This window comes from Sceloporus undulatus, chromosome 1, assembly GCF_019175285.1.
Source record: "Sceloporus undulatus isolate JIND9_A2432 ecotype Alabama chromosome 1, SceUnd_v1.1, whole genome shotgun sequence".
Taxonomy (NCBI): domain Eukaryota; kingdom Metazoa; phylum Chordata; class Lepidosauria; order Squamata; family Phrynosomatidae; genus Sceloporus; species Sceloporus undulatus.
The window spans coordinates 186,706,888-186,734,063 of record NC_056522.1 but is presented as its reverse complement, the minus strand read 5'-3'; the positions used below and the strand labels follow the sequence as shown (position 1 = coordinate 186,734,063).

The following is a 27,176-nucleotide window of genomic DNA, read 5'->3' as shown; positions in this document are numbered from 1 at the left end:
GGGGGGGGCTCAAAGATGGAGAATATTAAAAAGCAGGTTTTATAATGGCGGTTGTGAATTGAATGTACATTGTTTTTATTATGTGCCTTCAAGTCGTTTCCAGTTTATGGCAACCCTAAAGTGAACCTATAATGGGATTTTCTTGACAGGATTCTTCAGAGGTCACCCCCAGTGGGTTTATGTGGCTGAGCTGGTGACCAGATGCCCTCCTTTTCTGGGGCCTGCCCTTCATTTCTGTCCATGAAGAATTCTATTTGGAGCATGACCAAGAAGCATGATTTTACATTTGTATTAAATGTCTTCGCTTTTAGTTGGTCATGCCTTCAGTTTTTCTTCATTCTGTGGCACCTTGCCCTCCTTTGAGGTTCTGGTCACCTGGTTCAGAGAGGGCTTGATACTGCCACCCTCTGAGGCTGAGAGAGTGTGACTTGCCCCATGGTCACCCAGTGGGTTTACAGGGCCGAGCTGAGATTCGAACCCTGAGCCCAATGCTCAAACCACTACAGTACTCCAGGCTGGCTCTCATTGCTGCAGCTCTTATTATAACACAATCCTCTCTCCTTATGCCTCCACTGAGCTTCTCTCATGCGGAGAGGATTTCTAATAGGCACAAAGTTCTTCCAGACACGTACTTCTACACGCAGGTTTGTTTCGCTATTGACGCAATCCCTGTCTCAATGGCCTTCTTGTTGGGCTTCAGTAGTGATAACAACCCATCCTGACTGCAGCTCCATCCTTCTTCTTTTTCTCTGCCTCCCCCCCCCCCATCCCACATAGCCCTATTATGTTATTTATGAGATAGCGAGACAACATGAAAATAGTGTTTCAACATATTGTCTCCCTCACCCCTCCCCACCACACTTAGGATGTGTGTTACAAACACACTGAGAACGCACACAGAATGATGAGCAAGCAAGGGCTTCCAAAAGTGCCACTGAAGCAAAAACATTACTGCAAAGGTTTTCAAGGTTGCTGGTGTTTTTGCAGAATCTCAACACAAAACCAGTGTTACAAGAAAATAAGGAGTGTTGTTGTTGTTGTTGAGATGGCTTTTGCTGGTATTGGGTCATTCTTACAGCCCTGATTCAGGCAGAATGCACCTTTTTGCAGACAGAAAAAAAAAGGGGGGGGGGTTGTTGCTGTGCATTCAGAGAACTCTGAAATTTTGTCTGCAGTGTGCTTGATATCCATCAAATGACAAATATATGCATGTTTACTCAAAAATAAGCCCTATTGAGTTGATTGGGACTTTCTGGTAAGTGTGCTTTGGGCTACCGTTAAAGTTATAGTGGAAACTTATAGTGGCCCTTATGTAAAAGGAATTAATATTCAGTGCACATGGATTTAGGACTTGAATTGTGTGCGTTACATTCACGGGTAGATTTCTACATGGCTGATATTTAGCCACTGGGTATTTGCCACCATTAAAAGCCGGCAGAAACAGGGTAATAAAATAGTGTGATTATTAACAGATTTTCCATTTGAAAATTGAGTCTTGGTTTAAATTTAAAATGCGTTATTATGTTCTGTATAGCCTTAAATAAAGCACGACAGGGAAAAAATGCCCACATTTTAATCAGGTATGTTGGATTTGTGAGACTGTATGTAGTGGAACCGAATGCTTATTATAAAATGTGCCTTTGTGAATTCACGATAGGCTTGCCTGTCTTCCTTAGCTCTGCATTGGAATGAAACTGCAGAAGAAATGAAAAGAGTCCTGCTGGATGAAGACACTGCATTTCAACAGACTAACAGCAGCAGCAGCAGCAGAAATAATAGTCATAGCACTGCATTCCAGAAAGAAATCACGTTGCCTTCAAGACTTGTCTATTATCTGAACAAAGACTCTGAAAGTCCATACCATATTTTGGATACTAGGACAAGGCACCAGCAAAAACACAGTAAGGTAAGCACTTCAACAAAAAAAATCATGCAGTACTGTACTACATCTACTGCTTTAAAAAGGGAACAGTACTGAATCTCAAAATAGTAATGTCTCTTGAGGGATCATTTTACTTTTGGAATATTTATTCTGCAGGTCAGTAATACTTCGGAAGTCACTGCATTCTTCTTAAGACTGAATATTGTGCCAGGTAAAAATCGGGTAATGCTTACATGCAATGGTATCTCCTGACTTAATATCTCGTGTCAAGACTCCTTGTATTTTTAAATCTTCAGCATTACTGCTATTCTCATTAGGAAAAAATAAATAAACCAAACATGGAGAGTAATGCCCCATACAGACAGGCCAAAATAAAGCTGCTTCAGGTCACTTTGGAGGTATGGGGTTTCAATGATGCATGTGTCCTAAGAGTCCGGAAGCTGCACCAAAGCTGTGCTCCAGTCCTTAGGACTGGATTGTGGCTTTGGTGCAGCTTCCGGACTCTTAGGACGCATGCATCATTTAAACAGCATACCTCCAAAGTGACTCGAAGCAGCTTTATTTTGGCCTGTCTGTATGGGGCCTAAACTCTGTTTTTTTAGTTTCTGAAGAGATGCAGAATATTTTCCCTCCTGAATACTTTACTGATTAGATTGGGACTTGTGGTAGTGGTGGGGAACTAGTAGCAGTGTGGTTGGCAGCCCCTCTTACTGTGACAGGTGGAACCCAGGTGCTGACAGACCAAATACTTTATCTCAAGCAAGAAGACATTGATTAAGTAAAACAATAGGTCTTGATCCTACTGACATTAGTATTTAAATCTAACTAGTCCCATTGATTTCAGTGGAACTAAAGTAATTTAGACTGCCTCTGCCCTGACACTCTTTAACTGCCACAGCTCAATGAATTCTGGGATTTTTTAGTTTTGAGAGATACAGTATTTAGCATTCTCTGTGAGCTCTGGTGCCACATCAAATGGTAGATCCCTGGCTTCTATAGCATGGAGCCATGGAATTTAAAGCAGTGTCAAACTGCACTAATTCTGCAGTGTGGCAGCAGCCTTAAAGAGCCAGTGTGGTGTAATGGTTTGAGTGTTGGACTATGACTCTGGCGTCCAGGGTTCAATTCCCTACTTGGCCATGGAAACCCACTGGGTGACCTTGGGTAAGTCACATGCTCTCAATCCCAGAAAATCTCATGATAGGTCTGCCTTAGGGATATCATATGTTGGAAATTACTTGAAGGCACACAGCAATAACAACAATAATAAAAAAAGTCATTTTAATAGAATTGTTTAGTTTTTAAACAAACTTCTGTAAAATGACATTTTAGCTGAACAGTTGCTCCATAGGGTCCCCAGCCTAGACGTTGGTGTGGAGGAAGTGCAGCAGGCTTTATTAGGAACTAGCGTGTTGAATATAGCCTCAGTGTGCATGCAGCCCGTTGTCCCTGTGTGCCTAGGGATCCCGACTCCTTTGGATTTGGTGTTAACTCGGCATTCGTTGTTTTTTAAGGTTTTTTCCACCAATCTGTCACAAGTAAAACAAACTCTAGACATTTCAGTTGTTACAGAAGAACTTTGCTTTAGAGGGATAACGCTTATTAATGGCTGGGATTATATTTTTGACTGTTTAAAGGAAGGTGGATTTCCTATAGATAATTGTGGAAATGTTAATCAGCAGCAGGTACCTAGTACTTTGCACTAAGAATGTTGCACACATACTTATTTTTGTGGCTTTTCCTTCACTTAAAACACTAGGGTTAAATTTGGGTCCCTTTGTATGCAAACCCTGTCCTGTACTACTGAACTGCAGCTCTTCCCCTGGTATAGTTTCATTTACCTTACTGGTTGATCAGTGAAATCGCTCTTGCAGCCTCTGTCCTCTTATTGTTGCCTTGCTGTTTCTTCCATGTTTACAGTCAGCAGTGATTATTTCCTATGCTTTCTGTAATCGTTCTTTCTCTGCCTTAATAGGGTTGGAGGGGGGTACAGCTGCTTCAAGAGCTGTTTTTGTAGTCAGCAATGATCTAGTGCAGAAAACACCATGAAAGCTGTTACTTTTGACTGCAAAAGTATCTGCAGCAGTTATGGTACATAGTAATAGCAAATCCAGTCTTCCAGGTGCCTGAAGACAGAAAACCAACATCCATGTCAAAGAGGGAGTTATCAGCAGATTGAAGAGAATTTTAGTGTTTGCAGAATTATGAATTATTTTTAGAGGGGAAAGAAACCAAGTAGGGGAAAACTTAAATCACCCCACTGCAAGCTAAGCATGTTTAGTGGGCACAAAGGGGGGGATAACTGTTGGCAGGATCAGTTATGGTGGGTGGAGAACATAATAAAGTATTCTGAAGAGGGTAGCATAAGTACAGCACATTATGTTTTGGTCAGGTTCTAGTTCAGCCAGATGTTGTGAGTTTTTAGAAAATTACTACTTGCCTAGCACTCAGGACTGCTAGATAATTAAATGAGAAATCCATCAGCCTCAGCCTTGTAAACAAAGGAGTGATTTCAAATAAGATGAATTTAATATGAAAACATCTACAGTATATTGAGCAGGACTGAATATATACCAAGGCTGGCATATCAGAAAAGGGACAGTATACTATAACTTGAGCTACAACAGCTGATTTAAGGTGGCAGTCTGGGGGGGGAAAAGACAGCTTTAGATGTTTAGTTTTCAGGTAATGCTGTGTTACATGAGATATCTTTGTTGTTTTTAATTCCTGTCAAGTCAACTTCGACTTGTGATAATTCTATGAATGAGAGACCTGCAAGTCCCCCTATCAACAGCCCTGCTCAGATCTTGCAGACTCAATGCTGTGGCTTTCTTGATTGAGTCTATCCATCTGGAATGCAGTCTTCCTCTTTTCCTACTATCTTCTATCTTACTTTAGGGAATCCTGTCTTCTCATGATATGATAAAAGTATGACAATCTCAGTTTAGTCATCTCAGCTTCCAGGGAGAGTTCAGGCTTAATTTGCTCTAGGACCCATTTATTTTATCTTTTTGGCAGTCCATGGTATTGCAGAACTCTTCTCCAACATCACATTTCAAAAAATAATAATATGCAGCTACAGGTTGTGGATTACTGTGTGTAATTTATAGATGCTGAAAGGTAATCCAAAAAAATAAATGTTAGATTACAGTGTTAAGATGTAAAATAATAAAATATTTTCGCTATTGATAAATTATAGAATATTTTCATTTTACCTTTGGGCCCCAAGGGCTGCATGTGATTCTGGCTCAGGAGTCAGCTCCCCCCCCCCCCGCTTCCTTAGAGGCATGGAGAAGCTTCTTTCCTCTCCATTTCCCAGCAGTCCTGATACTGATTGCTCTTTCCATGCTGCAATGAAAAAACAATCTGTCATCTGGTGGAGAATTCTGCAGTGGAAAGGACCATCAGGGCATATGGAGGGGGCACATTTAAGATTCTGTGGCCTGTGGGCTACAAGTTGTGCATTCCTGACGTGAAGGAAGCTGTTCTTTTTTACATAAAGTTGCGTGGAGCCTTTTCATGACATTCAAGTATACATCGTATTTTTAATTTGGTTTGAAAATAGCTGTCTCTGCCTTTAGAGTAGTGAACCGTAATGACAGTTGCTTCATTTTAGCTAGCAGTTATATGTACACATGAAAGTAGGCTTTTGCATATATACAGCCCCTAATTGGATGAAGAACAGTAAGTGAAAACTTAAATTTTCCAAGTGATTCTTTTCCCAAATTCAAATTTGTCGCATCTATTTGTATATCGCTACATATACTGGGATGGAACAGTGCGAGACCTCTCAAGAGAGCTTTGCTTCTGTAACTCTAGCTCTGTATTAATTCATAGCTGGATTATGGTCAATCATTTATTTATTTATTTGGCCATAACAGATAGAACACCCGTAGCAAGAGTATTAAGAACCCTTAATATTTAAAAGGACTAATAGGCCTCTTTGGCTGTGCCATAGCCTGGGATAAACCAAGAGATTATCCTACGTTACTTGCAACATTTGTAGATTGTTTTAATGGGATTTTCAGTTAATTGTAAACTACAAGCTGTTGCAGAATTATGAATAATGAAAGAGGGATTCTGAAACAATTAAGGATTAAACGGAGCCTTTGCCAGAACCCAGAATTGCTACTTTTTCAAAAAGTGTTGTTAGTGTTCTCTGTAAAAAAGGGTGAACTATGGAAGTTCCTCAGTTATCAGCATGGACTACAGCTGCATATTTTATAGAAGAAAATTACAGTAGTAATTAAATTTAACCTTGTAATATGTGGACAAATCTGTGCTGTAGTGGTTGAGTGTTGGACTAGGACCCTGTGAGACCTGGAACTCAAATCACTGTTCAGCCATGGAAACTCACTGGGTGACCTTAGATAAGTCACACACACTCAGCTTCAGAGGAAGGCAAAGAAAAACCCCTCTGAACAAATCTTGTAAAGAAGACCCTGTGATATGTTCCCCTTAGGGTCGCCATAAGTTGGAAATGACTTGAGGGCACATAACAATATAACAAGAGATTTTAAGCTTATCTTGTCATCATTAAATTGCTACTAAAATTGTTATTAATATATGGGTTATCTTCACTTTTTATCTTATCTAAAATTATTAAACGAATGACAGTTTTTAACCTTATTTTGTTGCTTATTTATATATTTAAAGGCTAATGTTCTGCCCTTCAGCTAGTAAGCTGAGCTTCCAGTATATTTTATGTCTCATAAACAGATTTCTAAAAAGGATAACAATATAAAAAACCCATTATGAAATACTGAGAGAAGTATGTTAGATATAGATGCAAAATTGTTGTTGTTTTGTTATAATGTGTTCTGCTGGACCTGAAAGATACATTACATAATGCTTGGGAAGGTAGAAGGCAGTAGGAAAAGAGGAAGACCGCATTACAGATGGATGGACTCAAGGAAGTCATGGTCTTGAATCTGTAAGACTTGGGCAGGGCAGTTGGTGCCATGATGACAGGTTGACCAGTTCATAGGGTTCCCATAAATTGAAGCCATCTTGGTAGCTTTTAATAACAAAGTATGAACCAGATAACAGTTTACATTGGAATAATTAATTGCTTACTAGGGTGAAAAGTTCTATAACATAGTATGGCCTGGTTCACTTAATATTTTATGGTACAAGCACTCAATGCAAAGATGAAGTCTCTCACCAAAGTGTGCCAGTGTCCTTTCCAAATCTCTAACATTGAAAGCTACTGTTAAAGCATGGAGTGTCCCACCCAACCTATACAAAAGCTGTTTGGTTTATTTCAGGGGGGAAATCCAATCCAATCACATCTTTTAAGATCAGAAAAGCACTAATGAAGGAGATAGATCTGTGCATTAGTGTGCTGTATTTAGTTATATTACTATATATGCTGTATCCACTATATATGCTATATAGTGCAGAGTGACTCAAGGAGTTTATGAATAAAAGTCTCAATATTCCATTCTTTTAACATTCATGTTTAAGTAGCATTTTGGAGATAACTGTAAAATAAATTTATTTTGTATGATTTACTGTCATTAGAGAATTTTATAAATACCTTGTGCCCTTGTTTGCTGTCCATAAAGATAGAGGATGTCTATTGTTTTGTTTGTTTTTATTGAAAATGAACTCTTTGTTCCATCCCATCATAAGTAAATAATACAATTCCAGAAGCGAGCTGTACTCCATGAAAATTTATGCCACTGGTACCCATATTCATGAGCCATCATGGTGCAGTGGTTTGAGCATTGGTCTATGATTCTTGAGACCAGAGTTCAAACCCTCGCTTAGCCGTGGAAATCCACTGACCTTGGGTTTGCTCAAAGGCAAAGGCAAACCCACTTTGAACAGCTCTTGCCAAGAAAATCCCACAATAGGTTTGCCTTAGAGTAGTCATAACTTCAAAATGATTTGAAGGCACAGAACAACAACAACCCACATTAATACAAATTGGTTAATCTGTAAGGTGTCATAAATCTGCTTTTACTTCAACAGATAAAACTGGATAGCCCTTCAGACAGTCGTGGCCTTCATTTCTTCAACCTTAAGAAAAATACCAAATTTCCAGGAAGCCTCCCTTGACCTTTCTTCAACCTAAATTAAATATTTAAAAATTACAGTGCCGCCTAGAAAAATGATATTTCAATTAAGGTGTATTAAGGTGTGACATGTTGGTGTATGAAGTTTAAACAAAAATTAAATAAATCATGGAGGATAAGTACCACAAGTAGGACTTACAAAAAACTGTCCAGGGTGCCAGCCAATGAGCTATGAAAATTTCCAAGTTATTTCCTAAGTGTGTCTGATCTGATTATGGTAACCACTAATTACATCTTGTTTGGACTACTGCAAACACATTACATGGGGCTGCCTCTGAGAAATACAGTCGGTCCTCCTTATCCACAGATTTTTCAAGCATCCATGGATTGAAAATATTAAAGTATAAATTCCAAATAGTAAACCTTGATTTTATCATTTTATATAAGGGTCACCATTTTGCTATGCCATTGTATTTAATGGGACTTGAGCACCCACCAATTTTATTATCCATGGGAGATTCTGGAACCAAGCCCCAGCAGATAACTAGGGCCCGCTGTATTAGAAAGCTTGCAGGCTGCAGCCATATTTTGATCTTTTATTTGTCTAGTTAAAGTGTTTCTGTATCCCTCCCAATCCAATGACTTCAACTGGCTAAACAAATAAAAACCAATTAAAATGATAAAAGATAAATTTAAAAACACATTAAATTGTTCTTTAGAAACCCCTAAAAGCAGTCTAAAAACAATCCTAGAATCCAGTTTTGAAACAGTTAAAACAGCAATTTCAAATATTGAATGCTATGTGAAACCACACTGTTTTGGCTGCCTGCTGAAAGCTTAAAAAAGATGTGGACTGCCTAATGTCCTTTGGTGGGGAGTTCCACACTTGAAGCCCTGCTACAGAGAAAGTCCTGTTACATCTACCCACTAAATTAATTTCACAAGGTATTGGGACATGCAACAAAGCCACCTCTGAAGATCTCTAATTTCTGGCAGGCTTATATAGAAGAAGGTGCTATTCCAGATATCTTGGCCCAAAGTTGTTTAGGGCATTGTAGGTCAAACCAGCACCTTGAATTGAGATGAAGCCGCCTTGCTGTCTAGATGGTCAGCCAGGCCAGGGGTAGAGCAACCCTCCTCCTTATTGATCAGATGGCTGGGCACCTTGCCAGGCAAGTGACATGCAGCTTTGCCAGGGGTGTATGCCTGCCAAGGAAGACGGTGGCAGTGGACGACCTTAGGAGAAAGGAATTGTTTGGGTTTTGTTTGTGGCTGGGCTTGGAGCAGGTGGCAAGATAAGGTACAATTTATTACGATCAATCAATCAAACACCAAACAAGCATCAGTCAACAAACATCATAATAAATCACAAATAAACGTCATAGTAAATTATCAAATTATAAAAGTAAATAATATTAATTAAAAATTCAATTACAAAATTATATTAAAAGAAAAGATAAAATTTAACAATATAAAAACATTGTAAGAGTATAAAATATATATAATAAAAATTTTAAATAAACTAAAAAATGTAATAACGTTTTAAGATACTATTTTATGCTGACAGTCCATTGCCGTTGCGCAAAAAATGGCTACCCTTGTTATTGATGGGCATTGATCCACTAGCAGATAGGATACATAAAACTTATCAGTTCTTCCAGGAAAATGACTAAGAATTGGATACATAAAAATGGTGGCAAGTAACACTCTTTTTAAAAATGGCAGTGGTTGCACCCACTCATATCCACTGCAATCAAGGTGTCTACACTTCCAACGAAGTCACTCCAGAATTTCCTGGAAACTCTGGAGTAACTGGTAAGTTTTCTTAGGTCAGTTTAAAAGCTAAAAGAAGTAGTGTTATTGCAGAAGTGACAGTATGTTGTCTGGAAAGATCACACTAATTTCGGCGTAAGTGCGAGTTTTTCCCCCTTGTGTAGACTCGCCTTTAAAAAGGAGGAGATTAGAGACTGGCCATTAATTACCAAGGCAGTTGGGGGTCCAATTCAGTTTTTTTCAACAAATAGTTTGATATTTCAGAGAGTTTGAAACATAGCCCTCTTTCAAAGAAGCATTTACAAAATCCACCACCCAATTGGCCAGTACTCCTCTGGCAGCTTTAATTAGTCAAGATGGACATAGGACTGACAGACAAGTGGTTGGCCAATAAAATCCCCTAGAGTGGTTATAGGAAGTATTTTTGTCATGTTGCAATATATTTACTGTGAGATCATTTGTTTCCAGGATATTAAAAGTAAGGTTCATGATCTATAGAGACCAGAGTGCCAGAAGGGTCACCTTCTCTATATGATCCTGTTAGAGTACTGAGTTGTTCAATCAGAGCCTTCTTCCAGTCCTTTCAGTTTTTCAAGTGCATCTGGTGGAAGCATAAGATGAGGGTTTTTAAATTGTTTGGCAGCTGGGTGTGCGATTGCACAGTTAAAGCTAGTGTGCCAGTTGCACCTATTCCTGGAGATGCCTGATTTGGCTAAGATGGCACATATGTCTGCTCTTCAGTTCCTTTGGGAACTCTGAAAGACAAGGGCAAGAAGATGCATGCCCCCATGCAAAGACACCTTGGCCAAACAAGATCTTGGAGCCCCAACCAGGCATCCCTCCATTCTCTCTATCACCTTTCCTCTCTACTCTCCCACTCTGCCTCCTTTGTTTGGAACAAAGAAACTGTGTGAGCAGAATGCTAGGCTTTGGAACTATCAGTGTACATATAATCAGAAGTGAAGGGAGATGGCAAGAGGCAGGTGAGCAGGTGGGAAAACTGACTAGGTGGCATAGCCAGTGGTGATAGGAATAGTGGTAGGAGCAGCAGTTTTAGAGCAGAGGGAGCCACTATTTCTCTGTGTCTCTGCCTTTAGGAACGTCCCGTCTTGCATGCATGAAAGCAGCACATGGGGTTGAGGAATGAGAGGCAAGCTTGTTCCTTCTGCTTGTCATGCACACACATACGCACAACCCATAAGCAAAAATATTATAATAACAGTATGTGCATCTACCTATTTTTCCCTTTTCTCCAAATGTGAAGACCCTTTATGAGCAATTTTAAACAAATATTTGGTGCACCTTAGGGTTTTAAGGCAGGCCAGTGTGGTGTAATGGTTTGGGCTTTGGACTAGGACACTGGCAGCCAATCCTCGCTCGGCCATGGAAACCCACTGGGTGACTTTGGGCAAGTCACACTCTCTCAGCCTTAGAGTATGGCAATGGCAACCCCCCTCTGAAGAATCTTACCCAGAAAACCCCATGATAGATTTGCCTTAGGGTCGCCATAAGTCAGAAACAGTTGACGTATGACTTACGCCATAAGTCAGAAATTCAACAACAACAGGATTTTAAATTTTGAGTTAAGTCTTGATGGTCTGTGGCAACAAAAAACATTTAAAGCAGGTCCATGGTTAAAAAAAAAACCCAACCAATTAAGAACCGCACAACTAGGACATGTGCTTGCTCTCACATCTTTAAGAATCCTGTCCATATCCTTTGGCTGCACAAACAGAAGAGTACCCATTATCACGGGACAACCAGGGGCCAGAGCTACATTCACTGCACCTAAATCAACTATACTGTTCAGTTTGGAATGAAGCCAAACACTTTTATCTGCTAAGCACTAGGCACATTCTCCACAGCAGGCTGCCAAATGGTCTGAATTCTCTTGTGGGCCAGGTTATAAAAGATCCCTAGCCACTCAAAACAGCTCTGTGGAATGGTTCTCTGAAGATGCAGTGGTAGCTGATTAATATGTGTGTATGTATATGTGCATGCACACACATGCAATTTTTGCTGCCTGTACTGCTGTGTTATAGACCTTCATCTAGGCCCTAAGCCATATCTGGTTGGGCTTGCTCCGTGTTTTTGGTTTCTGTCTCACTCATTTCATTCTTATCAGTTCCCAAGAGAACCAGGGGACTGATTTAGCTCCATTCGATGAGAGGCACGCTCAGGAATGATTGTGCTCAGTACCTTGGTCATTTCCCATTTCTAGCCAGGGCTTCAGCAGAATTGCCTGCCAAGATGGCAAGAAAATCCCTAGGAGCCATCACGAAATCATCAGTCTTCTGGGAAAGACCATCTTAACCTACTCCTGCTGTTCTCTGTTACATTATTTTATAAGATAGACTAAATTAAATATTTAAATTAACTTTTTAAAAAGGAAAATGTATTTATGACAATGCACAGTTACAGCAGACCAGTAAAACCAGAAAGGAAAAGCAGACATGGAAAGACAAAAATGATGATGATGATTATGATGATGACTATACTAACAGCCAAGAGTCACAACTATTGTTTTTAAACCCAAATCTATCTACAAAAAGTATCATTTTACTACTTACACTGTTAAAACGCTGAAGTCCAAATGTTTACATGTTGATATAGCAGAGCTACAGTATGTGTCCGTCTGCTACTAGTTACAAGCGTAACTTGTACTGAGTTACTTTCCCCAACTAACAAGTGGCAAAACTATTTCATTTCAGATTACTGTGATGGTGTCATAATGATATAACAAATCAGCTTAGGGTCATTAATTACTGGGGAGTGCTGGTGTGGAGAACTGTCAGTCTGTGTTGCTAGCACTAATCTTAAATGTAGATGGTGACATGGAGGATTTCATATTTATATTTTATTTGAAAACAAGTGTCTCACATTGCTTAAAGTGTCATGCCCTCCACTCCACATACCATGGGTGAAAATTGAGACACACACACATCAGTGTGTGATCAAAAAAATTCAGCCAGGCAAAAAGACAACAAAAATTATTAATGCGGAAAGACAAAAATATTTTTTTAAAGCAAAGAAATCCTAGAATTGATATTCTGAGTTTAGGAAAGCCTTGAAAAGTGTATATGTGTGAGTTATGTGTGAGACGCAAATAAGTAAATGCATTGAGATGGGACCAACTTCTGTATAAATACATGTACAATAGCATTATTGATGTAAATGGAACATTGCTCTGCCAGAAAACAAAAAAGCCTCTCTAAGTAGACAGTTAAATCTTTCCCAGTGTTTGATCTTTACAAGTTACAATTTCTTTCATGTGTCAGTGTGCAACCTTGGCACACACAGAGGATTAGTAAATCAAAAAAGGGGAATGGAAAGAAGGAAACCAGTAAAAGTAAGGTTTAAATATAAAATTTATACAAATCTCAAAACCAAATAAAAATCAGAGCTTAAGGGAGGAGGAAAAAATTCAAATAAGAAATGATACTCTAAAATTATTTTGATTTTACAGAAATTAGAGTTACGAGGAATCCATGTATCAGTCAGAAAGAAAGATTGAGAAAGTACGTGGTTAAAGTGGTGTCAAACAGGATTATTTCTGTCGTGTGGATGCAGCCTTAGTTGACAAGGTTATCAACTTCCTCTACTTCATTCATTCTGGAGTCACACAGCACAGGATCGTTTGTTTGAAAGCAAGAAGAGTTTGCAAAAGTCTGCTTTTGCCTGGGCCTCTTGGGAAGGGCAATATGCTATCCCCTCCTCTCTTCTCTTCTCCTCTCCCTCCTGCCAAGTTAATTGAACACAAACTATTTTTGCTGTTTGACATAAGTTTGTAGCAATAGAAATTAGCTGAAGATGAAGGGGGAAAGTGGGAGGAGGAGAGCAGCTGAGAAGGGTGGATGGCAGGAAGAGAATTAACCAGGACTGTCCCAAGCTAAACTGGGAACGTTGGAGGTTTCCAGGCAGGGGAATCTGCATGTTGCAAGCCACATCACTGAATCTGAAATAACTAGCCTCTATAAATTTTAGTAGCTCTAGTTTGGGGAACTACTGAAGTCTATAAAATAGTGCATAAATTCAGTGTCTGTGCAGGATGTATTGATGGGTGGTTGCTTGAAATAGTTCCTGCAATGTCCAGAATGCATCACTGTGGTCTCCATCTTCTGTGATGCAGCTGGTAGGGTTCCACTGTATTCTGAGCAGCGGAGTGTCCTTTGCCTTCAAATAAAAGATTACAACTCATTGTAATTGGTCCATTTCCATTCTTTCCTTTCCTCCCACTCCTTTTCAGGGGAAGGGTCAGTTAGGAGTTACAATTCTGTCTAACTCCTAACTGACCCTTCTTCCCCTGAAAAGAAGTGGGAGGAAAGGAAAGAATGGAAATGGACCAATTACAGTGAGTTGCCCTATAGAGAGGCAGATATTGAGTAATGGAAATATTTTTTTAAAATTAGATTCCAAGCTCTGCAATATAATAATAACCAGAGCTTGGATTTTTCAAAATCTTTTAAAAGACTAGAATGCCTAGAATTCCCGTTAGCATAGCTAGTAAATTTCCATGCTTTGGTAAGAGCTTGAAAATGTCTAAACTATTATAGTAACACAAATTTACTATTCCTAAAAGGATTAAAATTGTGTAACAGTCTTAGTGAATGAGATGGATTTTTATGAATATTTTGGCAAAATAACATTTCTCTTGTGCTTGTTTCTCCTTCTCCTGCCCCCATTTTCTTCACTTTTTGTCTCCAGGCTGTGCATCTGGCTCAGGCGAGTTTCCAAATTGAAGCCTTTGGCTCAACATTTATTCTTGACCTCTCACTGAATAAGTAAGTTTATGTTTGAGATCCTTGTTTCTTCTTTTTTTATTGTAGAAGTCAAAACCTATTTTAGTTGTCAAAAATGATCAGGCAATGTATTCAATTCTATGCCAGGCTGCAAATGAACTGCCAGGACCCCAAATATGGCTGTGACAAAATTATGCAAAAAAGATACAATGAATAATCTCAGAAGCAAGGATCTGATTGTGTACTTCTGCTGGATCCTGCTGCTCCCCTCAGAATTGGCACTGTCCCCCTTCCTTGTGTAGTTCTTCATACACCCTAAAAGCTTGCTTTTGAGGCTGGTAAAATCTTTGGAACAGGTTTTGGCATTATGGATGGCATAACGGAATGGAACATGTGAGAAGAGAGTCCTGATTCCCTTAGTATGGGAGACAGACATACACAACAGGATGAGGAAATAACCCATTGGTTCTTGGCCTAAAAAGCCTACCTTCTTGAAATCTGAATTGTAAGATCCTAATGAGATGACCAGAATTTTCAGTCTTAATGTACTATACATATCATGCTTCATATTCTTAATCATTATCTTTTATTTATATAGTTTTATATATGGTGTTTTACAAGTAAAAGATCACTCAGAATAATCTAGTTCCCAGCCCTCAGGTTTACAATCTAATAAAAATATGACACAAATGAAAAAAGGGATGGCAGTACTGGAGGGGATTAAATCTCTTCTCTCCCTGCAAGGCCAGGGAAGTGGCAGTTGGGATGGAGGGAGGGCTTTTCATCTTCTTCTCAGTGCAGGCATGCTGGAACTGTGCCTACCTCTTATCCTCTCTCTCCCAGGCCTTTATTCAACATCAGCATTTATGGATCAACTAGTAAGACAGTCACCCCATAATGGAAAATTTCACATTCTTAACTGCATTGAATACAGTCTACTCTAAATTAATCTCACCTCCCATTGTAAAATGTTGCATGTTTTATAAGATTAAGTAATTTCAGTGGGTTAGGTGACTGCAGTGGTATGATATACTGCATATTGTAGAAAAAAATGTTGGTTGCTGCTCTTTTCTTACTGCAGTCTGTTGGTAAGGTTACTGCAGTATTAAGAATGGGATACATAAAAGCTGTGGAAAGATGTGCATATAGGGTATAAGGGAAAAGATATTAAGTGGATGGATGGGAAAGAACAAAAGTAAGGAAGGAATTGCTAATTGAAATGATAAATGCATTCCTTAGCCTTAAGACTGTCTGTTTAAATAAAGCTATATTTTATGTAAAATGTTTGGCTTTGCAGAAAGCCTAAATCAAGGTACTCTGTCCCTACGGATATGTATAGAATGCTCAGCAAATAAGAGGTTTTCCCAGCCTTGGAGTGGGAAAAATGCTTTAAATAAAAAAAAAAATGTAAACTGCATTTTCCTCTCTAACTCATAGGTGTCTGTGTATAAGCATGGAATTATTGTAGTAATATTAAATTCTATTAAAATTAATTTTAATATAATGTTGAGTTCCACAGAGTGAAAGACTACTGAAATTTGTATTATGAAAGTTACTACTGATCGTTAGAACTGATTAAACACCCTGCAGTAAAATCAAACTCAGTTTTGGCTTATAAAACATTCAACAAAAGAATACAACTTTCAACAAAAATTAGAACAATACTGGCAATAATACAAAACAGGCAAATTTTGATGATAAAAGTAGTATCACCACCAACAGAATAAGCACATAGCAGAGGGTCTGAAAAATATGGTTTCTTCAGAGGGCTCTTCCAAACTACTGCAAAGAACGGAAAGCTCTGACAGCAAATATTGACGGTTGGTGCCCTTGGCATTCACACACGGTATCTAAAAGGCATCATGATAAAGGAGAGGATGAAAAGCTGTATGTCATGACAAGTCACCATTCAGATCTCATAACTTTTTTGTATCTGTGCTCACTAATGACTGTGGATATGTCAGGGGGTCAATCATAATTCAGATCTCATAATACTATAGACAATTGGTCAGTCATCTCTTCTTCATGTTTTTGCTCACTGATGACTCTGGAGACTTGGGTGGGCATGCTGTACATTATAAATGTACAGTATTCGAAAAATCTTATTGTATTTGTGAAGGACCCCCCCCCCACACACACACACATCTAGTGAGGAGGAAGAGGAGGAATGCCCAAGGAACCTACCTGAATTGCAAATAAGGAACAATATGAACCTTTGTTTTTCTTGATGTTTCCTGGAATAAAAAAAAAGAACATCAGCCCCTGGGTGGGAGTAAAAAACTGCTGTTGAAGCTGAAGTTCTCATCCAATATCCTGGGATAATGGAAATATAATTTCTATGGTAAAATACTGCAGTTTTCAGCAGCGTTCAACTATCAGGCGATCACCCAATTCCACTTAACAGTATGCAAAAAAAAGACCAAGTGAATAGCCTTTATTGTTTGCCACAACAGAATATGTGGTTTCCCTTGGGTCCCTGCTCCAGTCCTCACCAACAAAATTCTTCTGGAGAAGGGACAGCAAGGAGAGTTTTAGTTTGTTGCTGATAACTGCCCTTGTGTCAACCTTGACTCACGGCGACCCTGTGGATGAGACATCTCCAAGACTCCTGTCCTCAGCCTCTCTGCTCAGGTCTTGTAGGCCAAGGCTCGTGACCTCACTGATTGAGTCTAACCATCTAGTATGTGGTCACCCTGTCTTTCTACTACCTTCTGTCTTTCCTAGCATTCTTGGCTTTTCTAATTATTCATTTTTCTTCATGATGTGCCCAAAGTACAACAGCTTCAATCTGATCATCTTGGCTTCCAATGAGAGTTGAGGTTTGATCTGTTCTAGAACCCATTTGTTTTCTTGGCCATCCTCTGCATCCTTAACACTCTTCTCCAGCACCGCATCTCAGATGAATTGATTTTATTCCTATTGGCTTTTTTCACTATCCAGCTCTTGCATCCATACGTGGTGATGGGAAATGCAATGGCTTGGACGATTCTAACATTAGTGTTCAGAGTCTTTTATGTCTTTACACTTTATGACCTTGTCCAGTTCTTTCATTGCTGCCCTTCCCAATCCTAGTCTTTTTCTGATTTCTTGATTGCAGTCTCCATTCTGATCAATATTTGAGCCAAGAGATGGGAACTCTCTGACTGTTTCAATTTTCTTATTGTCTAGCGTGAATTTTTGTAGCTCTTCTCATTAGTTTTTTTTTTTAATGTTTAGCATTAATCCAACCTTGGTACTTTCCTCCTCAGCCTTCTTTGGTAATTGGTCCAGGTCTTCATTTGTTTTTGCTAGTAGTATGGTGCTCTCTTGTATCTTAGTTTGTTAATGTTCCTTCCTCCTATCTTCATTCTTCCTGCCTCTAATCCTGCTCTGCATATGATATTTTCTGCTTACAGGTTGAATAAATAGGGTGATAGTATTCAGCCTTGGCTAATGCCTTTTCCGAATGAGAACCATTCTATTTCTTCATATTCTGTTCTGACAGTAGTCTCTTGTCCCGAGAACAGGATGATCAAATGTAGCAGCACTCTCATTCTTCTAAGTTCAAGCCATAGCTTTTCATGATTACTCTCAATGGCTTTGTTATCGTCAATAAAGCACATGCAGTTTTTCTTTTGGAATTTCCTGGTGCATTCCATTATCCAACTTATGGCAATGGGATTTCTAGTGCCTCTTTCTTTTCTGAATCCAACTTGCACCTCTATATATAATAACAGTCTTTGCTGCATGAGCATGACTTTGCTTGCATAGGAAATTAGTGCAATGATTCTGTTATTGCTGCGATCTTTTGTGTCTCCCTTTTTATGGATGGGGATATATATTGATCACTTCTAGCCTGGGCTTGTATTCTATATTTGTTGGCTGGTTTAGTTAAAACTAAGCTTGACTCTGTATGTGTAGATTGTAGCAGTTCTGTTGGTATGTCATCTATTCCTGGTGATTTGTTCTTTTCAGTTGCTTTGAGTGCTGCTTTCATTTTGCTTTTCAAAAGTTGAAGTGTATCCTTCATAGGTTTCTTCTTCCCATGTGTCATTCACCTTTCCACATTTTTACATAGCTCTTCTGTGTATTGTTTCCAACATTTTTAAAATTTCATTGTGGTCATGTATTATGTTCCTCTTCTGATTGTAGAGCACTCTCACCCATGGTTTAAATTTCTCTTTCAGGTCTTGGATCTTGTGGAAGAGGGCTTTTTTGGCCTCTGATCCCATGTTTCTGCTTTTCTCTTTTATTATGTTTCTGACTTCTGTCCGTAGTTCTTCTGGTTCCCAGTCAACTAGGCTTAATAATGCAAATTTATTTCTCACATTATCTTTAAATTTTGTTGGGATGTTCTATAGATCATATTTTGGCTTGGTAATTATTTTGGTGTTCTTCTTCAGCTTTATTTATTTATTTGGATATTAGTAGTCCATGATCTGTGTCCCAGTCTGGCCCTGGTCTCATTTTTGCCACAAGGAAGGAGTTTTTCAAACTTCTGTTAAACCTATTATGTAATCTAATTGGGTTTTCAGTAATGTCCATGTATACAGTTCGCCCTTCTCTTACACGGGGGATCCATTCCGGACCCCCCCACGTAAGAGAAAAAATGTGGAGGCTCAAGCCCCATTCAAACGAATGGGGTTTGTGCCCGTGGTGGTGCGGCAGTGTGCGTGGTGCACACCACGAGAGCGCACCCCATTCATGCGAATGGGACGCGTCACCCCTTGCGCCCTGTGCGCTCCCGCATGGCTTTGAGCATATGCTCAAAGCTGCGTATAGAGCACCCGCGTATAACATGGGCACACTGTACAGTCTCCTTTGCAGTTGTATGAAAAAGATATTTATGATGAATAGATTGCTGACTTTGCAAAACTCTTTATCATTCGCTCTCCTGCTTCATTCCTTGAGCTGAGACCAAATCTCTCTACTGTCTTTGACTCTGCTCTGCTTCCTACTTTGGCATTCTAGTTGCCTTAGTAAGTACATGTAAATTTTGAGTAGTTTCATATCTGCGATGGCAGTTCACAATACACTCTGGTCTCAGGCTATTTAAACAAGAAGAGTCTATCTGGCTCCTTCCTCCCCTTCCTCTTTCCTCTGTCAGCACCAAGCCTTGACAGGAGGGAGCAATCCATATGGGGAAATGCTGAAATGCCTAGTGGGTGCTGCTTAGGGAGTTACTGAATTCAGTACTGTAAGAATATAGCTCTGTTGCTTTTCCTGTCTTACATTTAATTTTCCCATTTCATGTACCAGCCCCTGTACCCTACACTAAATGGTAGAAGGTACAATACAAGTTTTGTCTGGTCTGAAATGCATGCACTCTGAAATGCATATACTCTGCACCACTATTAGCACAAAGAAGTCTCTTCATTTCTCTTAAGGCACTTGATTCCTTTCTCTTTTAATTTTTCATTTCATTTCTTTTCCTTTATCCTTCTCCCCACTTGAACAACTTCTGACTAAATGCCCTCCCTTTCCCCCTTCCCTTTTCTCATTCTCAGTGGTGGCTGTTGGCTCTTGTGTCCGTTGAGCTGTGGATCCATTACAGGTTTTAATCCAGCTTTAAAGGAGTTCCCTTTTCAGTGCAGAGCTTAAAACATGTAATTTCCAACCAAATATTTTTCATTTATTTTTCTTTTGTGTTTTGTGACATGTTGTGAGCAATGTTTCTCATTTTGTGTTTTGTGACATGATTGATGCTTATGCATTATAGTAGTGAGCTGAAAACATGTGGAGGAATTCAGTTATTCATTTGCAAAACTGACTTCTGAGGCTCCATCTACATTGCAGAATTAATACAGCTTGACACTGCTTTAACTGCAGTGGCTCAGTGCTATGGAATTCTGGAATTGGTAGTTATGTGATATATTTAGCCTTCTCATTCAGTGAATTTTGGTGTCCAACAAACTACAAATCCCAGGATTCCATAGGGTGAAGCCAAGACAGTTAAAGCATGTCAGACGGCATTAATTCTGCAGTGTGGCAGCAGCCACAGTCTTAAAAGCCTGTGTTAGTATGGATCAGTATGCAAAGGGATCTTGTAGCACCTTTGAGACTAACTGAAAGAAAAAAGTTGGTAGCATAAGCTTTTGTAGATTTAAGTGTACTTCATCAGCTGTTTTAAAGTCATCTATAAGTGTTCACTTCCTTAATGGTACAAATGAAAAAAATAATCCTTGAGGTCTATAATAAACCTTCAAAAGTTTCCAACCATGAGTTTTGTTCACATTTATTGATAATGGGTTATTTATTTGGTGTTGTCCCTTCCTACTTCAACCCCTGTGCTGAATTGCTCAGTAAATTAGCAAGACAAACTTTTGCCTTAAGGAATATTTTATTTTAAGGGATAATGTATGCTATTTAAGGCTGGAGTATTTATGTTAATGTGCTGCCAGTATTTGTGCTGCCAGCGGTGGCCAAATGCCCTGTTTGTTTAGTGTGTTCGTATACTGTACTGTATATGTATTTGTTGGTTTCCAAAGTAAGTTGAGACTTTAGGTAAGATCTTTAGTGGGAAGCCTTTTCTACATGCAAATCCTTAAAGCAAAACCTCTAACTTTTATTTATTTTACTTAATGGCTGGATTGCCACACATGTCTCCATTCCTATCCTTTAGTCTTTTTTCTTATCTTTATAACCAGTATTCTTTCCAGCAGTTCTTTGATTCCTGTGATGATACACCAATAGCAATTAATGGCCTCCACATTTACCATCAATATTTTCATTATTTTCCTAAAAGGGGAGAGGGAGAAAGAGGAAAGGAGGGAGGGAGGTTGAATGTCTTTGAGCAAACCACACCGTTTTGTTGGATGCAGAAAAGCAGAGTCAAATTATTCCTTAATGGAGCAGTTTCCTGCCCACACAATTCTTTTCTTTGTAGTGGAGATAACTCTCTTTCTGATTCCTCTGTTATTTCAGGCTTCTCTTGTATTCTCCTGAGAATATTGACCTTCCCTGCAGTGTCCTATCCCCTGCCAAATCACCAACATAGGGGACCAAACGGAATCCAGTAGTTAGTGGTCATCCCTAGTTTTATTCTTTTATCTACTCACAAACGCTTGAACACTCACAACATAGCAAGAAGAAACAACACAAGGCACAACCAGAACTGAAATGTGAATGACCAATTAGTGAGACCATATTGCCATAATGGTAAAAGAAATTAAATAGTAAAGTAATTTAAAGCTTGCAGATATGCTGCAAAAGGAATGAAACTGTCGCTTGTTAAATGACAATTGCAATATACCGTACTTCGTTATTGGGAAAAGGAAGTAATTACAATACAGGTAACTAATTATTTATAGTTTCTTGCAAGCTCTGGATAAAATAGTTAAATTGGTTTTTACACGAGTAATTATACAAATCTAGATGAAATAGCATTACAGTTAAACGTATTGCAAATTGTATAGAAATGATGAAAATAAATTACTATTTATTTTCTTTTGCTTCACATTTCTGTGATGAAAGCAAAATGTTTTATGAACATGGTTAGTCTTGAGTTTATGCATTAAAAAACCTATTATTTAAAGAACAACGTTTATATACTTTTTTCCTTTCTTTGTAGTGATTTATTATCCTCTGATTATGTGGAGATTCATTATGAAGATGGAAAACCACAGTATTCAAAGGTATTGTCTCTTGGCTCAAGAAAAAAAGATTGCTTTGCTAGCATATTCACTATATACATGGTTTTGTTTCTTTGCTAGCAGTGTGTTTGGGAATGTGCTGCCTGCAGGCTTCATGAGCCCTAAACTCTTTCTATGGCTTCCAATCCCCCTGACTTCTTATTTTTTATTGTTTCAGGTTAATAATGCCCTAAAATAACCACAAACATGTGTACAATTTCCCAAAACATGTTAGATCCTCTGTAACCCAGCTCTCCTCCCAAACCTGCAAAAACACAATGAAAATTGTCCCAAAAACAAAACTGCAAAATGTAAGTAGGCGTGAAACACACTACAGAAATAATCCAGTTTGAGACTACTTTAACTGCTCTGGCTCAATGCTAGGGAATCCTGGAAATTGTAGTTTATTGTGGCTCCAGAGCTCTCTGATAGAGAAGGCTAAATGTCTCTTAAAATTACAGATCCCAGAATTCCCTAGCATTGAGCCAGGACAGTTAAAGCTGCCTCAAACTGGGTTGTTTCTACAGTGTGTTTTGAACCATAGACTTGTATCCAGTTTTCAACTCAAAATGCAATAGTCTGTTCTTTAGTAGTGGTCTAAGGATGTAAATTAGTCCTTGCTTCCATTGGTCTTTGTTTTTGCTGTTAACTGCCGCTGAGTTGATCTCGACTCATGGTGACCCTATGGATGAGACATATCCAAGCCCCCTGTCCTCCACTGTTCTGCTTAATTCCCGCAACCCCATAAAATCCACAACTTCCTTAATACAGTCCATCCATCTTGCATGTGGCCTTCCTCTCTTCCTATTTCCCTCCACCTTTCCCTGCATTATTGTATTTTCCAATGCAGTTGTTCCTTCTCATGATGTGTCTGAAGTACGAAAGCCTCAGTTTGGTCATCTTGGCTTTCAGGGAGGTTTCGTCTTGATCTGCTCTAGAACCCATTTGTTTGTCCTTTTGGCTATCCATGGGATCCTCAGTACTCTTCTCCAGCACCACATCTCAAATGAATGGATTTTCTTCCTATCTTCTTTTTCAACTGTCCAGTTCTCACATCCATACATGGTAATAGGGAACATGATCGCTTGTATGATTCTAACTTTGCTGAGTTGTATATCTTTGTATTTTAGAATCTTTTCTACTTCTTTCATAGCCATCCTCCCCATTCTTAATCTTCTTCTGATTTCCTGACTGCAGTCCCCATGTCTATCAATGTTTGAACCCAGATGAAGGTTCTCAGTGGTCATTATTTTTGTTTTCTTTATGTTCAATGTTAAGCCTGCCTTTGCACTTTCTTCTTTGATCTTCCTTGGTAGGTGTTCCAACTCTGTGAAGTTTTCTGCTAGTACTATGGTGTTATCCGCATATCTTAGATTATTGATATTCCTTCCTATTTTCACTCCACCTCCTTCTGTGTCCAAGCCTGCTTTTCTTATAATATGTTCTGCGTACAAGTTGAACAGATAAGGTGAAAGGATACAGCCTTGTCTGACTCCTTGCCAACTGGGAACCATTCTGTTTCTCCATGTTCTGTTCTAACAGTAGCCTCTTGTTCTGAATAAAGATTCTTCATCAGGTCTATCAGATGAACATTGCGCCCATGTTTTACATGGCTTTCACACCGGAAAGGCTTCTCGCGTGCCCCAGAAGAAGTAAAGGGGCATGCGTGCTGCCATGTTGCAGTTCCACCGTGGGCGGGAGCCCCATTACTTCTAATGGGGCTCCAGCATGTGCGGATTTCCCCTTACATGGAGAGATCCAGAACGGATCCCCGCGTAAGGGGACGACCCACTGTATTGGCACTCCCATGCCTTTAAGGGCATTCCATAGCATTTCTTGATCTATGCAGTCAAAGGCTTTTCTATAGTCTATAGCCATCATATGTTTGCAATATGGTCCCTAGTGTCTCTTCATTTCCTGAACCCCACTTGAACCTCTGGGATTTCTCTCTCCATGTATGGTTGGAGTCTATGTTGCAGAATGTTGAGCATGATTTTGGTTGCATGGGAGATGAGTGCTATGATCCGATAGTTGCTGCAGTCTCTTGTGTGTACTTTTTTGTGGATGGGGATGTATATTGATCGCTTCCAATCCGTTGGCCCTCGTTTTGTTTTCCATATCTGTTGACATGTGTTGGTTAGCACTAGACTTGACGCTGTCAATGTGGATTGCAACAGTTCAATTGGAATATCATCTGTTCCTGGTGATTTGTATTTCTCTTATTGCTGTTTCCACCTCACTTTCTAGAATTTGAGGTTCATCTTCATATGTCACTTCATTCCATGTGTCCTTCATTTTGTCATTCTTTTTGTATACTTCTTCTGTGTATTGCATCTAATGTTTTTTTATTCCCTCCTGGTTTTGAATTATGTTATTTTTATTGTCATAGAGCTTCCCAGTGCTTGGTTTGAATTTTCCTTTTATTTTCAGGATCTTGTGTAATATATCTCTTATTCTTCCCTTTTTGTTGTTGTCTTCTCTTTCTCTGCATTGGTCATTGTAGTAATTTTCTTTATCTTTCCACACAAGCCGTTGTACTATTGCACTCATAATTCTTAGTTTGTTCCTATCTCCCTTTTGTTTTTCTTCTTTTATCTTCTTTATTGCTTGTAGTGTTTTCTCTATCATCCATGGATTTTTCTCTTTCTTTTTTTTAACTGAAAGTGTCTGTCTGCATTCTTATTTTATTATGTCCCTGGCTTCAGACCACAGTTCCTCTGGTTCTTGGTCTATTATGTTTAGTAGTGCGGATCTGTTTCTTACGTTGTCAGTAAATTCTGTCGAGATACTATTTAGCTCATATTTTTGTATAATCACTGGTTTTGTTTTCTTCTTGAGTCTTACTCTTATTTTTGATATGAATAATTCATGATCTGTGCAACAGTTGCTGCCTTGTCTACTCTTGGCCACCGTTATAGAGTTCTGCCATCTTTTACTTCCAGTTATATAATCTGTTTGCTTTTTTGTGTTTACTATCTGGTGATGTCCATGTGTATTGCCTTCTTTCCGGTTGTATGAAAAATGTGTTTGTAATGAATAAGTTGTTAGCTTCACAAAAATCTATCACTCTCCCCTGCTTCATTTCTTTTGCCTAATCCTAATATGTTTACAGTTTTTTATTCTTCTTTGCTTCCATCTTTTGCGTTTCAATGTCCAGTGAACAGCTTGACATCCTGTGTTTGCGTACTTTCCATTTCTTCCTGTACTCCTTCATAGAATCTATCAATTTCTTCCTGTTCTGCCTCTGTAGTTGGTGCATATATTTGTATTATGTCCTTCATGTTCATGTACTTGAATTGAATACTTTATGTTCATATACTTGAATTATATCCATTGGTCTAGTACCTTGCAAATTCTAGACAGCCAAATCAAAGTTCTTTGTGCATTTCCCATCCTGACATCTTGGACTTTTTTTATGCATGATGTTTGTCATCACTGATACAAGCAGATACTTATCTGCAAGGGTAATCCCCCCCCCCAAAGTCTTATAGATACAATTCTCATGAAAAGTAGGTCAATACTACCTGTGATTTCTATAATAATTGGAAATGATTCCTTTAGATGTAACTAACAATGAAACAACGGCATCACAAGGGAGTGAGGACCACACTGGGTGACTCTTCAAGTGGTAGTAACACCTGATTGGGCCCTCTGCACATTGCAGATGCTGATGGGGTGCTCCTACCATCTGGAAGCTCCTTCTGGTTCTGGTGGGCCTGCTGGCCATCCAGGAAAGGGAGGTACCAGCAACAGTGACAGCAGTGGCCCTATGGACACCTCCCCATCCTACTACCATCACCTCTCTTTCCTGCCTGGCCGGTTGCAAGGTAGCAACAGTAGCTCACCACTGCCTTTTGTTCATGGTTCTCTGCTGCCTTTGGCTCTCTCGGTCTTGGACAAGAGAATCCAAGGTGGTGGTGCAGCATAAGGTGGTGGGAGCCATTTGCAACTGAGGATGTGGTGGTGGAAGCAGCTTCTGGGCAGCAGTAGCCCCCCACTGCTGCCACCTCCTGTTGCTGCATCTCTGATACCTTAGGCTCTCTTAACCTAAGACAGGAGAGTCCAAACCAGAAGCGTAAGGAGGTGGTGGGCAGCCAATTACAGCTGATGATGGGATGGTGGAAGCGTCTGCTGGGTAGTACAAGCACCCCACTCCTACAAGTGGCTGCAGCAGGCAGAGGGGGGGCACCTGGAGGTGGGCCAGGCAGCTTGAATGGAATGGAGAGGGCAGTGAGGCAGGAGGGGAAAGGCAGATGGTGAGCATCCATCCATCCCTGCCTGCTATTGCTTCTCTTTCCATTTGCTCCTCCTCTTCCCCCTCCCCTCCTGCTCTCTCCTTACTTTGACTCCCCTGGAATAGATAATAATAATAATAATAATAAATTTTTTATTTTTATACCGCCCTTCCATAGATCAGGGCGGTTGACATCAAAATATCAAACAACATATACATCAGATGCTTATTTGGGGGTGACAACATGAGTTACCGAACTGGGGTGACACCAATTCTAGTGATGCAGTGAAACTTTTCAAAAATCCATGAATCCTTGAAAACCTTTTGAGAATCTAAATACACACAGGAACATACATTCTTTCTTTGCATCTCCACTGTACAATTTTTGACACCACTTTAACTATCATGCGTCCATCCTACAAAATCTTTTGATTTGTAGTTTTGTGAGGCACAAGCATGCTTTGGCAGAGAAAGTTAAATGTCTTGTAAACTATAAGTTCCAGGATTCAATAGGATGGAGCTATGGCTCTTAAAGTGGTATCATACTGCATTATTTATACGGTGTTGATAAACTCTTTGTTTCTTGAGGGCAGAATCAGAAAGGGAGAACCACCTTCTGACAATTCATACAACCAGTGACCTAGTGAAGTTCCGTTGTTTTTTTAGTCATTAGCTCTGCAAGGAGGAGTGGTTGAGAAACATAGACTAGCATGTTGCTCATTCATGACAAAACAGCATTCTTGCAGAACCCTAGCTTGTATTGTGCCACTGCACCTGCAGACATTTTCTCTCATGTGTATAAATTATCAGCTTCTCCATTACCAGACTATTGGTACTGAAAATAAAAATGAAAGCTAATTTGAGAAAGGAGAGGTCTTTTAATAGGGTAGGAACTGAAAGACACCGTGAGCCAGATGC

The 27,176-nt window shown here is 39.4% G+C and overlaps 1 protein-coding gene across 4 annotated transcripts in view; it reads left to right on the top strand.

The window, feature by feature from the left end:
• Positions 1 to 1,681: 1,681 nt before the first annotated feature.
• The window catches only part of ADAM23 (ADAM metallopeptidase domain 23), a 90,436-nt gene continuing 64,941 nt past the window's right edge, over positions 1,682 to 27,176 (top strand). For all 4 annotated transcript variants that reach the window (XM_042444884.1, XM_042444883.1, XM_042444886.1 and 1 more), the window contains exons 1-3: positions 1,682 to 1,906; positions 14,380 to 14,456; positions 21,964 to 22,027. In XM_042444884.1, coding sequence (XP_042300818.1) covers positions 1,706 to 1,906; positions 14,380 to 14,456; positions 21,964 to 22,027 — 342 coding nt within the window. In that variant the 5' untranslated portion in view covers positions 1,682 to 1,705. The remainder of the gene's footprint in view (positions 1,907 to 14,379; positions 14,457 to 21,963; positions 22,028 to 27,176) is intronic.